Below are 15,420 nucleotides of genomic sequence, written 5' to 3'. Positions count from 1 at the left end.
AGGTGGTAGCGTCAAAGAAAAAAAAGTGTCGGCAAGACTAGTATTTGGATGCAATATGGAAATCATTAATAATATTTGGAAGTTTTCATTGATGAGTTAGTAAAGTGTTATTGGAGAGCATTGTCTGGAAATTGCTATTTAAGGAACTAAGTGCATCAAATGTTTATACAACCATCGAGACCAAACATCAGGTGAGTGCCACTAGCTTTTGTAAAGTTATTAGGTATTTTTACCTGGAGTTAAACACTTTACCGCTCTAGGGTGTATTCAAAGAGACGAATGGGCACGTCCTTCTATTACCAAATTTTGTCTGAATTTCGGATTTCGGACTAAACACAAAAAACTCAACCATGAATCGTATTTAAACATCCACGAGTGAATCCAACAGATCCTGATGTGCAGCCAAATCTTACCAAAAAGGTTCGATTTGGTATTTACTACACCCAAATTCCACCAAAAATCCTGTAATGTTTTTAGTAACTACCGTAATGAAATCTGTTCAGGGTCCTATACTGAGCCACACCAGAGGACAACAAACGGAGAACAATTATACAAACTGATGAATGAAAACTAAGTTTGTATTTTTACACAACTAAGTGTCAAATCTTGGTGGCAAAAAATTATAATTTCTGAAAAACTAAAATTACCTTGTATGGCAATGAAATCTTTCTCTTCAAGGAACATTTTCGTAAACATAGACATTAATAGAGTGTCGCAACCTATCGAAGCTTTAAATTCTTACATGAGAAGTTCAGAAGTTCATAAGTTCAGCCGCAGAGGAACTTTGGGAACCAGACGTTTTAATTTTTGTTTTTTTTTCTTTTTTTTTTACTGTATATAGAGCGAAGTAAAAGGGTAGTTTACTTTAGCACTAAAAAAAACGGCGAGATCGGAGAATTTTGTAGAACCTCTTCTTATGGCTTTGTCATTCTTCGCTTTTTCAGATCTGGTTTATGAACTAACAGCAGTATGTTCCTTCTGCTGACGGGAGCATTACTGGCGTTATCCGTATTTGGAGGGACCCAAGGTAATGATTTCACCCTTCATACCATCTGGCAAATTTATAAAAATGGATCACGTAGGGTAGTTCAAAGTATAGCCTGTAGATCTAAAAGTAAGTTTTTCATTTCATAATATGAAACTTATCGTAATATTCCGGTTTTTTTTTTCAATTTCATCAGAGTAAGATTCTGTTTACAAATGACTCAAAACCTCAGTTCTTCTTTGTATATTGTTCTGTAAACTCAGTTACAAATCATGTAAATTCATTTGTGTACTAACACATATAATGCATCCTTGATAGAAAAAGCAATCACCCAATTTTTCCTCTTTCAGGAAATACGCCTGTTTCTTACTTGGGATGTTACCGAGAATCTAAAAATCACCCCCTCTTTAATAGAGTGTATTTTGATCCCAGAAGAACCAGTTATCCATCAAGGCGACCGAGTTTGAGTTCCATGATTCAGATCTGTGCTCGTGAAGCCGTTAAGAAAAAGTACTCTTACTTTGCAATCAAAAGATGGCGTCAGTGTACGTGGGGACGAAAGGGACTTAGCATCACTCGGAGAAGGAAATGCAGAAATCGATGTCACAATGGCGTCGGCAGACTGCGGTATGCTGCAGTCTACAGGATACAGAAAGCTTCAGGTTATTGCTTTCATTAGTTTTTCATCAGGAAGTCTTAGAGCTACACCTTTGGCTGTTCATGTACGTTAAAAATGTGAATGAATGGTTTCTGCACGATTATGTTTGTGTACTGTCTCAATCGGCATTCATGAAGGTGTTCATGACTTGAAGGTTAGCGCAAATGAAAGTGTATTTTTGCCCCATAATTTCTATTGACTGCTGATTAAAATGCAAAAATCGTCATTAAATCTGATTTACGCGCAAATGATCGTTTTTGTCGCTAATGAATGCAATTTTACGCAATTCTTCGCTTTTTTACACAAATGAATGCGTATTTTCTCATAATGAACAGCAAAAGTAGCAGATCTAAAAACAAGTTTTTCATTTCATAATCGTGATATTCTGTTTTGTTTTTCAATTCTATCAGAGTAAGATTCTGTTTACAAATGACTCAAAACCTCACTTCTACTTTGTAAATTGTTCTGTAAACTCAGTTACAAATCATCCAATCACCCAATTTTTCCTCTTTCAGGAAACACGCCTGTTTCTTACTTGGGATGTTACCGAGAATCTAAAAATCGCCCCCTCTTTAACACAGTGTATTTCGGTCACAAAAGAACCAGTAATCGATCAAAGCGACCCAGTTTGAGTTCCATGATCCAAATCTGTGCTCGTGAAGCCGTTAAGAAAAAGTACTCTTACTTTGCAATCAAAAGATGGCGTCAGTGTACGTGGGGACGAAAGGGACTTAGCATCACCCGGAGAAGGAAATACAGAAATCGATGTCACAATGGCGTCGGCAGGCTGCGGTATGCTGCAGTCTACAGGATACAGAGAGCTTCAGGTTATTGTTTTCATTAGTTTTTCATCAGTAAGTCTTAGAGCTACACCTTTTGCTGTTCATGTGCGTTAAAAATGTGAATGAATGGTTTGTGCACGATAATATTTGTGTACTGTCTCTATCGGCATTCAAGAAGGTGTTCATGACTTGAAGGTTAGCGCAAATGAAAGTATATTTTTGCCTCATAATTTCTATTGATTGCTGATTAAAATGCCAAAAATCGTCATTGAATCTGATGTACGCGCAAATGATCGTTTTTGTCGCTAATGAATGCAACTTTACGCAATTCTTCGCCTTTTCACATAAACGAATACGTATTTTCTCCTAATGAACAGCAAAAGTTTTATTTGAATACTCTTCTGTTAGGCCGATAGATCACTTTTTTTGGGCATAATCAGTTTCCCAAGCATAAACTTTTTAACAGAAATTATTGAATTTTTAGATATTGAGAGACGAATTTTCTGTCAAAGTGGGATCTTAATCGAACAGGAGAGTCAGATAGACAGTGTAGCCCTTTTTTGATAATGGAATGATGGAGGAACAGGACAGTCTTTCATGTACATGAATTGTTTTCTCCAGTTTTAGTTTGCCAAGCGGGACAAACATCGTTTGATAGATGCGGGCGGAGATGTGACTGCATTGGTGGGCGTCTCGTTAACTGCGTAAGGATTAGAAAAGAGTTCACATCCCTCTCGTTGACAGAGCGAAGGCGATACATTCAAACCATTCTTACAGCTTCAACTGACACCAGGTTCAAAAACGATTACGACCGCCTCCTCAATGACCATAGGATCCTCTTCGCGACGGGAATTCATGAGCGTATTCACTTTCTCACATGGCATCGTTATTTTATCCTGCTTTACGAAAATCTTCTTCGACGGGTTGACTGCAGATTCACTGTGTCATACTGGGACTGGTCTCGAGTTTCGGGTGATCCTTTTCGAACAACGAATCCCAGAGACCTTTGGCATAGAGGCAATGCTTCTTTTGGCGGAAATGGCGTTCCACCCAACGAGTGTGTACAGACGGGTCCTTTCAGAGAGAGCGTTTGGAGCCTCCCTCCCCTTCCATCGGGAGCTCCCCCCTCGCCTGGATCTGGATGCTTAAGGCGACAATTTAATGGAAACCCTCCAGACACGGTTGCAGTGAATAATGTCTTGCAAATAAACCCGGTTAACTTCACAGATTTTGAGCTGCTACTCAGATTAAATCTCCATGACGTAGTTCACTGTTTGATTGGTGGTACCATGTGCTCTGTTGACGCCGCTTTAGCGCCTGAGTTCTTTCTGCATCATGGCTTCGTCGACAAGATTTGGGATGACTGGCAGAAGAAAAGTGATGCTCACCTGAATGCGTTCTTTCCTACTATCAACGAGGTTATGCCAGGTACTCAGGTGTTACCCAGGGAGGTGGTTAGTCTTTCATCCCAGCCAGGAGGCGTTCGTGCAGAATACCAGCAACCTACAAGCCCTGTGAGACCTCTATCAGGTATATGTGTGGTCTAAGTTATCTTTGGTCGTATCTATGATCGTCCAGTTGAAGGTAGACCTGGGAAGGGCTGTTGTCGGAAGTGGTGACGGACGTTTCGACAACCTTCGCGGAGGTCATCAACAGAGTTAAGTCTGATGATAACCCCTGCAAAGGTCGTCGAAATGTCAGTCACCACCAATTCCCCCATACCATCATCACCACTTCGAACAACAGGGTAGCTCAGAATGATAAAAAACGCTTGAAAAGATGTGACTATCAAATATCTCTTTGTTTTCAGGCAAGGGAGAAAGTCAAAGAAGGCGATTTTCTTCTATCAGTACAAAGGCCATCAAACTGTTCCATGTAAAGCCATCTGAGGTTACAAAAGCGAGAGCGATGGAAAAGATGATACAGCCATGAGCTGAAGCACCGAGCACCGAGGAAAGAAACACAGAAGCACCTACGAAAAATTTTGTTTGTATATCACATTTACTTATGACTTAAATATCCATTATAATCAATCTTAAGCTTTGTACTTGCATTGAAAAGTTACGAATTTAACCAGTATCTAATAATCTTGAACTGATTTAAATAGTAACTGGAAAATATGAAATCGTGAAAACGTAAAAGTAAGGGAAGCTGTAACTTATTCATCACCTGGTGATATGGATAAACTGGTGTGGAATGTAACTTAATAAAAATAATGAAGAAACAGTTGAGTTTTATTGAAGTGAAAATAATTTGGATACCGCCTTGTTTACAAATGTTTAAATGAATTTTCTTCTACATTGGAACTATGGAAATACATGGACTGTCACAAAAAAAAGTACAATGCATCATCCGACTCTTTCGCTCTGGCATTCGAAAAAAAGAACAGAAAATGGAAGGAAATATTTACACTTAGTCCCAGTTCAGACGTCAAGCTTCTCCCGCGCTCAAGTTAATTGCAATTAGGTTCGACTATAGCACGACGGAAGCACTACTCTGATTCAGACGTCGGACTAATGTCGTTCAAAATTCAGCGCATACTGCATAAAGGAGAAATTTTCTCATGACCTCCCCCCCCCCCCCCCGCAGTAACGCAATTACGCCGAAATATATTAGTATAATTTGTGAAATTTGTCTGACACTGCAGGGGTGTGTTGTCTGAATCACTGTCGTACCAGTGTCGAGTAGCACAGCAGAGCTTGTCGAGCTAAATTACTTTCCGAACTTAATTCAAGGGTTTGATTCAGGCTCCGTGCTTGTGTCTTGCTTTTGCTGAACAATTTTTAATGCGTATTGAAATTAAACCGAGATTGCACAGGTGTTACTTTACCTCTCTCTGTGAATGGTCTAGAAAACTCCCGCCATCCTTTCAACCAATCAGATCGATGAAAACTTGAAACAATCGGGACTTGGTCATTTGCATTTTCTCGCTTCAAGAAGTTTTTGCTCGTTGTACTTCATGTCCTCATTTTCTCAGTGATGATGATATAAACCTTTGTTCTGATAGGTCGCTGAGAATAGCTGGGTTTTGTTTATTCGACACTCAATGGAAACTGCTCTACAGTGTATCAACAAACCTGATTGCCAATTTTATATTATTCTACAACAAATGCTGCTAATCAAGGAGAAGCAATTGTGGATTCAGTTGTATTGCCATCAGCTTTTCCATCGTGCTTTGCGAATCCATGATCATGTACCCAACTCTCAGCTAAAAACGTTGAATTTAAGGGCAAAAAGTTAAAGTTAAACGTCAATTATTGATAAGAAATGAAATCACTTGCCTGGTGTGGAATTTGAATAATTCATGACATGATTCATCTCGTGAAATTTTTAGAAAATTAAGCAGGAGTACATTTTTCTTTTCTAAATTCCAATAACTGAACGATTAAAGAAACGCTCTGCATGTATCAGACTCAGGAGTGAAGATCAGAATGTCTCTTCTGGATAACTATGATTTGAACAAGCAGTTGTAACAGAGAAAATCAAGATTTATTCGAGTCTTTACAATTCATATAAATTGTCAACCATATCAAAGAAGAGGGAACATTTTTGATATCATATTCAAATATCTTTCGGTAAATATAATACAGACACAATGAGTAATGAGAATGAAAATGAATATACAAAAGGCTATATTGATTTGATATTTGGATATTTGGGATTTTGTCATAAATGCATGCATTGTTGGAGATGAATCTATCGAAAGATTTTATGAAAAGAACGATGAACTATGATTCTCTATCTGTTGGTGACACTTTTAGCTTGGTGTAAAATGAAACGTAAGGATTTTTAGTGAAAAGGAAAGAGACAAAAAGTGCATAGAATACTTAGAGGTTAGGCTTTCCTGTATAAATCATCCAGCTCAATATCAACAACTCCTTAGTTTCGAAACCAACTAATGAAAGAACTTAGTAGAAAAGTGGTGCATTCACCGTGTACGATTTTCTTATTTCTCAACCTTCTCACCAGTCTGTAAATCAATATTTACCTGACAGACTAAAAAACCGGCTTAATAAGAAAAAAATAAAAATGAGTAAAAAAAACACAATGCCTCGGTCGATTTCTGGACTTGAATGTAAAGGTTTATCGGAGTTGAAAAAGCGATGACTGAGGCCTTAAGAGCAACGAAATCAATACGTGTGAAACGTCATGAATACTACATCGGCTTACGAATTTAAGCACTAAGGAAACTCAATGAATGAAAGGCTATAGCGCACAATGCAACAGCTCTACCCCAGAATGTGGTGGGAATATTTTTTTACCTCAACTTCCGTTCAAACTCCTATCTAGATCTTTCCGCATCATGGCTTCATCGACAAGATTTGAGATGACTGACAGAAGAAAAGTGATGCCCACCTCTTTCCTATTGCAATCGAGTTTCCACCAGGAACTCAAATATTACCCAAGGAGGTGGTTAATCTATCCTTGTAGCCAGGGGGGCGTTCGGGTGGAATACCAGCCATCTCGTAAGCCCATTAGACCTCTATCAGGTATCTATGTGATGAGCTGAATTATATACTCATTTTCATTGACTCCTACTTATGATCTATTGGAAGACAGATACAAAGATGACGTCAATATTGACAAAATTTTGATTTTTTTTCTTTTTTAACGAACATATATATATGTTACAGGAAGTAGATCACAGAAGACACTAAAATGCGACAAGAATGTTAGTGAGACACCCGGCTGCACCTCGTCCGCCGCCTTTTTGCTTTTACCACATTTTGGTTTCATCTTTAATCTATTACTGAAAAACGGTGTAACAAATTAAGCAGCTGAATGGTAAGCTATAAGACACCTGACTGACTATTAAATATCCCTTTGTTTTCAGGGCAGAGTCAGAGTCAACGAAGACGTTTTACTTTCCTCAGTGTATAGGCCATCAGAGTGTTTCGTACAAAGTTATCTTAAGTAAAAAGAGCGACAGAGATGAAAAGATTATTACAGCAGTGTGCTTTTCTCAAAAACAAAGCGGAAAATTGGTTTATATCAGATTTTCAGATGATGGAGTTTTTATGTTGATAAATATCTTGCGTTATACCTGCGAAAAAGGATTACAAAACCAATATCTAACTGGAGTATATCGAATTCACTTAAATAGCTACTTTGAACCGCTTTTACGATTTACATGAAAAACATGAAATTAAACTTAGTTGTAATTTATTGACAACTCAGTGGTATGAACCGAGTTTGGAAAGTGCCTTAATAAAAAATTAAAAAGTGCCGGGTGAGTTTTATCGAAGTGAGTATGTGGGTTTGTACAGTCTCGTACTTACATTTACGCGCTTTTATTGAAAACAATTGAACACAAATCCCTGTACGATGGCTGTATCCGACAGCAAGGCCGTGAAAAGCCTTACAGCCCAGCTAAATGCGACGTTCATATGGTAAAATGATTATTGCCTGGGTTAGGTCGGGCTGGCAGTGTAAAGTTTGGCTTTCAGCCATGATCCTCAGCCAGTATCCAGTAGCTAGTGAGTATCTTCGAGCAAAATATCTTACCGTCTAGCCCTCTCACCCAGGCAATAAGTATAGGTTTAAACGAGATGCCCTAAACTGAAGCCGGGGAATTACATTTTAAACTGTCTCAACCAAACTACAATTCATTCAGTAGACTCCTTAACTGTGGTATTCAAAAAAGGTTCTCAAATCTTTCTTTTTTCTCTCGTAAATTGTAACAAATTAATGATTACGAAACGCTGCAAAATAGAATCTCACGTGTGAAAGCTAGGATTTGACCAATCAGTCGCTTTTCTTACGAACGAATCTCGATCCTTTGAAGCCATTACTCTTCAGATACGTTATATGGACGAGAACGCGTTTTCAACGGATATCGCATTGAAATATGGTCCAATTTTGTAGATACAATGAAAAATGATGATATAATAGGGCTATATTGAGTTGATATTTGGGGTCTGTTGTCAATGGGTGCATTGTTCGAGACGAATCTTTATAAAAATTTAACAAAGAAGGACTTTTACATAAGCTACCACTGCCAGTTGTAGTGCTTCGACGGCGTTCAAGACAAAACGCGCTGTAAGTAAAATGGTAGACTAATTCTAAGGTGTTGTTTTTAACAATATCTTTTCTTAAGATTTTAAATCTAGAACAAAGAAAACTTTCCATTATCATCAAAACTACTGCATTTGTATCCTGGCGGTATTAATTCGCCCGTATTTCAAATATCTGAATTCTGTTTTATTATAAAACATCCCACTCTTTCATTCTGTTTGATATGAAATTTATCAAAATCTTAGGGTTTAGTTAAACAAATTCGAAAATCTTAAAATAACTATTAGCCGCAATGGTGTCGTAGAAAAGTAAAATGTGGTGTCCTGCTTTGTTCAATAGCTTATCTAGTGCGATTGAACGAATTATTTTCTATCATTTTGATGTAATTATTGGCTAATCTAAAAAAAATTAATTGGATACGACAGGTAATAGTGTTTTTAATCACTTGTTGAAGAAATTACTTCATTTTTATACGTCTACCAAAGACGTTGGGGATGATTAAAAAAAAAAAAAGGAATATCAAAACTCAGTCCATCAACGATAAAAAGGTATTATGTGAAAAGGAAAAAAAGGGGTATGAATTTTCCTAATCCATTTATTTTTGTGTTTCAGTATATTTAGTAATTTCTTTACCAAGATTCACTGTTACAGAATGTTAGTGGATTTGAAAATATCATCTTAGATTTTGCGCTTTCTATAGTTTTAGTTTTCTTTTTGTTCTGGCAAGGTAAATGATATTTTGATTCTGATCGCCCCCAGCTGGCTGAGAGAAATATCACAGTATTCCATATTACTTGCTGAAATATCTCTTTTTGAATCAATTGGGTGACCGAAGAGATAATTGGGTTTAAAAGCTGATTGTGGTATGAAGTAAATAACTTCATTCTTTTTTCAGATCTCATTTATAACAATGGCGAGAACTTTTGTTCTCTTTCTGGTGGTGACGCTCTTAATTTGGTGTGAAGTTGAAGGTAAGGATTTCTACTTTAAATTACGGGGAAAAATTTATAGCACATTTGCAGGTTTCGCTTTTGCATGAATCATTTAATTTAAGATCCTTAAGTTTAGAAATTAAATAATGAAAGAACTTAGTAGAATAGCTGGTTATTAACATTTAACCACCTGTAGAGTTACTCAGAATTTTCTGTATTGTGTTAGGGGTGGTCCAATATTTTAGATGACATACTTCATATCACGCCTGGTTTACTTTTATTGTTTTTAAGACGCGAGTGGACCTTTCTTTGATCTTTTATGTCTTTTTCTTGAAAAGACAAGATTAGCAAATTGGAAATTAAAAACAAAATGGCAGTATTTCGAGTGGAACTGTTCAGAAATCATCAAATGAAGTAACTACGTAGAAAAGCTCGTTATGAACACTCTAACAACTGTGGAGTTTATGGGGTCAGGTGGTCAGGTGGTTCAATATATAAATCCAATCACCATTTAAAACTAAGCGACTCACATTTCTTTTCATGACCGATTTGCTGTAACGAAGGTACAAGAGACTCTTTCATTTTCTTTTATATTCTTTTATTCAATTTTTTTTACGTGAAGAAACAGGACTAGAAAGAAAGGAGTCAAAGAGCATTACTAAGAGAACACATTTCTTTTTCTACAAAAAATAAAAGAACAAAACGGATACTAATATAATATAATTCATTTACTCTTCTTCTTGTAGCATCAGGCCAAGTTCACGTGTCCTACCTGGGATGTTTTTCAGAACCCCCCTACGACTCGTTATTCTATAAAGCGTATCTAGATTATAGGCATCGTATCGATTGGACAAAGCTACCTGACTTGAGTCACGTGACGCAGGCCTGTGCTCAAGAGGCCATCAAGAGAAATTATTCGTACTTTGCCATCAAGAACTATGGAGTATGTTCCTGGGGCCCAGATGGTCTCACAATTACGACCAAAGGGACAAAAGGGTATGGATGCTTCCTGACTATCGGAGGTCCGTCGGCTGTTTCCGTCTTCAAGATTTCGAAAACGAAAGGTAACAAAGTCGCAGCCCTGATTAAAACTATGAGTTACTTATGCGTAGAGAAGCGTAAAAGCAGTCTGTTTTTCAAAAAAATGCCGTAGAAATCTTTGCGGAATTCAAATATTTACATAAAGACATTTCCATACGGGGTTAGTTTATTGAGGAAAAATTTACATCTTTGTGTTATTCTTGTGCTCTAAGGGTAAGGCAGAAAAAATATTAAGAGGACACCAAGCGCCACAAAATGTAGGCATAACACATCAAGCTGAATGTTGTGATTCTCTCGGGTCTAATTTAAACTTTGTCCTATGAAACATCCATTTTGTTGTATTTGAAAAATTTACTCGTGCTTATTAACATCAAATTGCACTCGGTATCATGTTGTTACCTCTACAAATTCCCTAAGTCCAACACAAATGAAAACTGCGTTGATATCTGTCCACTTCTATTGTATCCATAAACGTCACTTTTATTTTTAATAACTTATAAAGCAGATCTCTTCCTCAGAAATTTGATTATTTTCTTCATATTTTAAGTTGATGGTGGGTGGTCGAACTGGGGAGCCTGGAGCGCTTGCAGCCTAACATGTGGTAACGGCAGGCAAACACGCATACGGACCTGTACTAATCCCTCACCGGCTGCTGGCGGTGCCGACTGCGTTGGGAATAACTCTCTTGAGGTTCATTCATGCAATACCAACAGTTGCCCAGGTCAGACAAGGAGTTATATCAAGATTTCTTACCCTTTCTTTCTATCTTCATTTTCAACGCATGCAATAGGCACGCTTGCATGTGCGTCATAAGGCCTTCTCCATAACTACTGAATCGCGCTAAGAAGCAATTAGCTTTAAATCAAAGATTGACTCATATCAAATGTTAAAAAATGCGTAATAATGAACTTGCAAAGTGTTCTATAATTTTAGCTAATGGTGCATGGTTTAGCCTGGGGTGACTGGAGCGGTTGCAGCTGCTCCAGTCCCCGCCTAGTATAGGTGCTCTTACTTGCCGTGGAAGCGATTCTCGATCCCAACCTTTCGACGCGAAAGAAAGTGAAAGGAAATGAATAAAGATTTGGAAGAGATAATATGAGTAACGGATGTAAAAATTTTCAACCCCTGGTTGTTACTTCTAGTTCATAGTAAATGGTCGGAATGGGCATCTGGGGTGGTTGTGGTCAAATACGCGTGACTACTTGTACCAATCCTCTCCCGAGTGGAAGTGGTACAAGTTGTCAAGGAAACAGTGACCAGTCACGACCTTGCAACACGTATTCATGTCCAAATAAGAGATTGGATCAAATATCTATTTAATCGGTTCGAAAACAGACAGATGTAAAGTAAAATTTTCTTTTCGTTCTAAGTAAACGGCGGATGGTCTACTTGGGGAGTTTGGAGCACTTGTACTCGAACGTGTGATGGTGGAGTTCGATCACGCATGCGCACATGCAGCAATCCTCTACCACAAAGCGGCGGAGCTGCTTGTCAAGGACCTGGATCTCAATCTCAGCTCTGCTATAAAAATGGTTGTTCAGGTAAAAGTTTCCTTACAAAGATGATACGGACAAAAAGATTTTGTACTTAATGCCCCCTGTTTAGCAAATCGTGTATTATATGACGAGGAAATACTTTACGGTTAGGACAGTATGTTAAGTAATACTAGTGCCTATAACCGCATAGAAAATATTTAGCACTTTTTCTCGCACATCCAATCATGCAGAGATCGACTTCATTTTTCACTATCTAGCATCACCTGTGCAGCTGTGGTGATCATTGATTAGTTACCGTAGGAGTTAAGAATTTTCACAAAATTCTAAGATATTTCTAGCATTGTGCAAGTCCATCGCACATATCATTTAGCCGACGTAATTCAAGCAGATTGTGATTGATTCAGTTCTTCTTGGAAAAGTGAAATATATAGATATCAATTACAATAACCTATCAAGCGTCAATTTATTTCTATATAGTCAATGGTGGTTGGTCAAACTGGGGGGCTTGGGGCAGCTGTACACAAACATGCGGTGGTGGAACACAAACACGCAGTCGCACTTGTACCAGTCCTACTCCAACCAATGGTGGTCTCAACTGTTCAGGAAGTAGCTCGGAGTCCCAAGCATGCAACAACAACACGTGTCCATGTATGTCTAACAATTTGTTAGTGTCAGTCGCAGTATGATTCCGTCAAAGGGGCTTCTTCTAGAGGATAATGTGTATTTACATTTAGTCTTCCATCATAAAAGTTAATGGGTCTGCTAATCAACATTCTGAAGTGCAACAAACTGAGTAAGACTGTTTTGCTACAATTCAGCCATTGAGAAGTTTCAAATTCCGCACTAAACATTTATTAGTTTAGGAACCATCACTTTATATGATGATTTTAGCCACAGGCGTTCATGGTAACTCTGTATAATAACTCTGACTCTGCCTTGGTGACATTTTCCCTCGTATATCTTGTAGATATACAAACATGTAGCAGTTGTTTCTTTTTGTGCATCTTAATTGAGGATTCGTCACATTTGTAAAGCTTTGAAATTTATGCGATGATATTAAACATAATGGTTATTTTTATAATAAAAGCGTAATTGTCTTGATTTTATCTCTAGTTTGCCAAGAAGGAAGTACCTCATTTGATCAATGCGGGCAGAGATGCACCTGTGTTCAAGGCCAGTTGGTTAACTGCGTTCGTATTCGAAAAGAATTCACTTCCATGTCATCTCTTGAGCGAGAACGGTACATTAAAGTCATATTAACAGCTTCTACTGACCCAAAATTTAAGAACGACTATGATGAGTTAATCAATCGGCATAGAAATAAGTTTTTCTCTGGAATTCATGAACAAACGCACTTCCTTACATGGCATCGCTATTTCATGTTGCTTTACGAGAACCTCCTTCGTCAAGTAGCCTGCAATTTTACGATAGCATACTGGGATTGGAGTTCAGTGTCTGGAAATCCATTCAGCACTGTGAAAAGAGAAAGCCTATGGCACACCGCGAACTCTGGTTTCGGCGGGAACGGCACAGGGCCGTATAGCTGTGTCCAGACAGGACCATTCAGAGAGGCCAATTGGAGCATCGTGCCACTTCCAGCCAATTCCTTACCAGAGCCAGGTCCTCGGTGTTTAGCACGGAGGTTTAATGGGAACCCTCCTGACTCTGTGGCAGTTCAAGAAGTCTTACGAATACCAGCGAGTAACTTCACTGATTTTGAGCTTATGCTCCGAGTGAATCTTCACGACGTTGTGCACTGTTTGATAGACGGGACCATGTGCTCGATAGACTCAGCTGCTGCCCCGGAGTTTTTTCTTCACCACGGATTTATTGACAAGATCTGGGACGAGTGGCAGAAGAAAAGTGACGCTCATAAGAATGCCTTCTTTCCTGGTATCAAAAAGGTTATGCCAGGATCTAAATTGCTACCTCAGCAAGTGCTCAACCTTTTGTCGCAGCCGGAAGGTGTTCGAGTAGAATATCAGTCATCCAGGAAAGCCGCCAATTTATTACCTCTTTTAAGAGGTGGGTATGTTATCTTTTCTATGTAAAATTATCATTGGCAAGAAAAAAAAAACAAACAGTCAAAACTTTCCGGGTTCGTAGTAAAGCACAGGTTTAATGAGTTTGTCGTGAGTTTTGGTGGCAACCATACTCAGTGCTCCGCATAATGTGATGTTATAATACCGCAATACAATACCGATTTTATTCGCCATTCATAGATGGAAAGATGGGTTTCATAACAAAATTATTAAGTTTAAAATACTTGTTAGTGGCAATATATTTATATATGGCAAGAGGGCCTCAAGAAATCATGGGGCTTCTACTATGGACTCCTTCCTGCTAAAACAAAAAGAAAAAATATATGCCTATAAGCGATACGCGTTCATTGGAAACATTTTTTTTGCCAAACCACCAATGTTAAGAGTTGGTATATCTGTAGATTCAGTAATAAACTTCGAAGAAGTTTCAGACTACCCAATACCATTGGGTAAGGAATTCCAAATTTTCGGACCTTGAAAAACTATATAAAAAAATATATAACATTTGTTAGACATTGATGGTATCGGTAATCATCGCCTCTTCTGTTGTTATACGAGTGCAAACGAGTACATCATCAAGTAAAATATCAATGTCAATGTCAAAATAAGAAGCTGCTCGGACTTTAGGGAATATTGTAGGCTCTGAAAAATATTTTTGAAAGCGCGTGCTTTGTCTTTCTTGTAAGCCCTTTCCTTCTTCAAGACCGCTTTTGCATTCATTTATTACACATGCGTGAAATGTATAGATCACATAGTAACTTAGCAGTTTTACAATACTTGTAATTTTTCTTGATTATTGTATATTCTTGTAGTTAGTAATTTTGTAGAGCCTTCACAGATGAAGAGCCACATCTTTTCATTATTATTATTATTATTATTATTATCATCATCATTATCATTATGTGCCTGTTTCGTTTGATTTTCTTCTGTAGGACTAAGTCTCAGTGCTCTTCATCATATTCCAAGGAGACAGTTTTCTGGTGTCACTGAAAAGATAATAAAGGTATTCCATTTAAAGCCATCTGAAGTGAAACGTGCAAAAGAATTGGAGAAGCTGTTGCAGCCGTTGTATTAGTTAGCTTATATTAATTTGCAATATCGCTTGAATTAATAAAGTGTATCTGACGATTAAGTATGCGATGAATATCAAAATAAAGTTGAATCCATTAAAAGTTGTATTTGGTTCCTGAACAATGTAGAGTTTAACCCTAAATTTCATTGTCGTGGTAAAGTTGCGCTGTTTCCATAACATGCATGTTTAGAGCGTTTGGTTATTCCAAAGTCTATTTTATTTAGTCAAAAAGACAAAAAAAGCTACTGCTCGGTAATGAACTCCGTTTAGAGTATTTAGCAGAGAAGAGTCTAATAAATGATGTGCGAGACTTTGGTAAACAGATTTTATGGTGTGCAGAGAAGTTTTGCACGGCTGCAGCGTCGTTCCATCTCTAAATACTACCGAGGCTCGCTCA

At 37.9% G+C, this 15,420-nt stretch overlaps 2 protein-coding genes across 3 annotated transcripts; both read left to right on the top strand.

Moving 5' to 3' along the window:
• Window positions 1-195: 195 nt before the first annotated feature.
• Window positions 196-4,651, top strand: LOC113685926 (uncharacterized). Its single transcript, XM_089207764.1, has 6 exons — window positions 196-420; window positions 945-1,027; window positions 1,336-1,647; window positions 2,159-2,470; window positions 3,047-3,955; window positions 4,236-4,651. The coding sequence occupies exons 2-6, from the start codon at window positions 970-972 to the stop codon at window positions 4,355-4,357; spliced, it is 1,713 nt and encodes a 570-aa protein (XP_089063890.1). The 5' UTR covers window positions 196-420; window positions 945-969; the 3' UTR covers window positions 4,358-4,651.
• Window positions 4,652-8,381: 3,730 nt separating this feature from the next.
• Window positions 8,382-15,139, top strand: LOC113685925 (uncharacterized). Of its 2 annotated transcripts, XM_089207762.1 has the most exons (8): window positions 8,382-8,464; window positions 9,336-9,411; window positions 10,119-10,436; window positions 10,961-11,134; window positions 11,784-11,954; window positions 12,387-12,557; window positions 13,023-13,934; window positions 14,884-15,138. In XM_089207762.1, the coding sequence occupies exons 2-8, from the start codon at window positions 9,351-9,353 to the stop codon at window positions 15,024-15,026; spliced, it is 1,950 nt and encodes a 649-aa protein (XP_089063888.1). In that variant the 5' UTR covers window positions 8,382-8,464; window positions 9,336-9,350; the 3' UTR covers window positions 15,027-15,138. The 2 variants fall into 2 exon arrangements, with proteins under 2 accessions (XP_089063888.1, XP_089063889.1); XM_089207763.1 differs by lacking the exon at window positions 8,382-8,464 and having other exon boundaries at window positions 10,125-10,436; window positions 14,884-15,139.
• The last annotated feature ends 281 nt before the right edge of the window (window positions 15,140-15,420 follow it).

Source organism: Pocillopora damicornis, chromosome 5 (assembly GCF_964200805.1).
Source record: "Pocillopora damicornis chromosome 5, jaPocDami1.2, whole genome shotgun sequence".
In the NCBI taxonomy this organism is placed as follows: domain Eukaryota; kingdom Metazoa; phylum Cnidaria; class Anthozoa; order Scleractinia; family Pocilloporidae; genus Pocillopora; species Pocillopora damicornis.
Note: the sequence above shows the minus strand (reverse complement) of the source record. Positions and strands in the feature narration are given on the sequence as shown.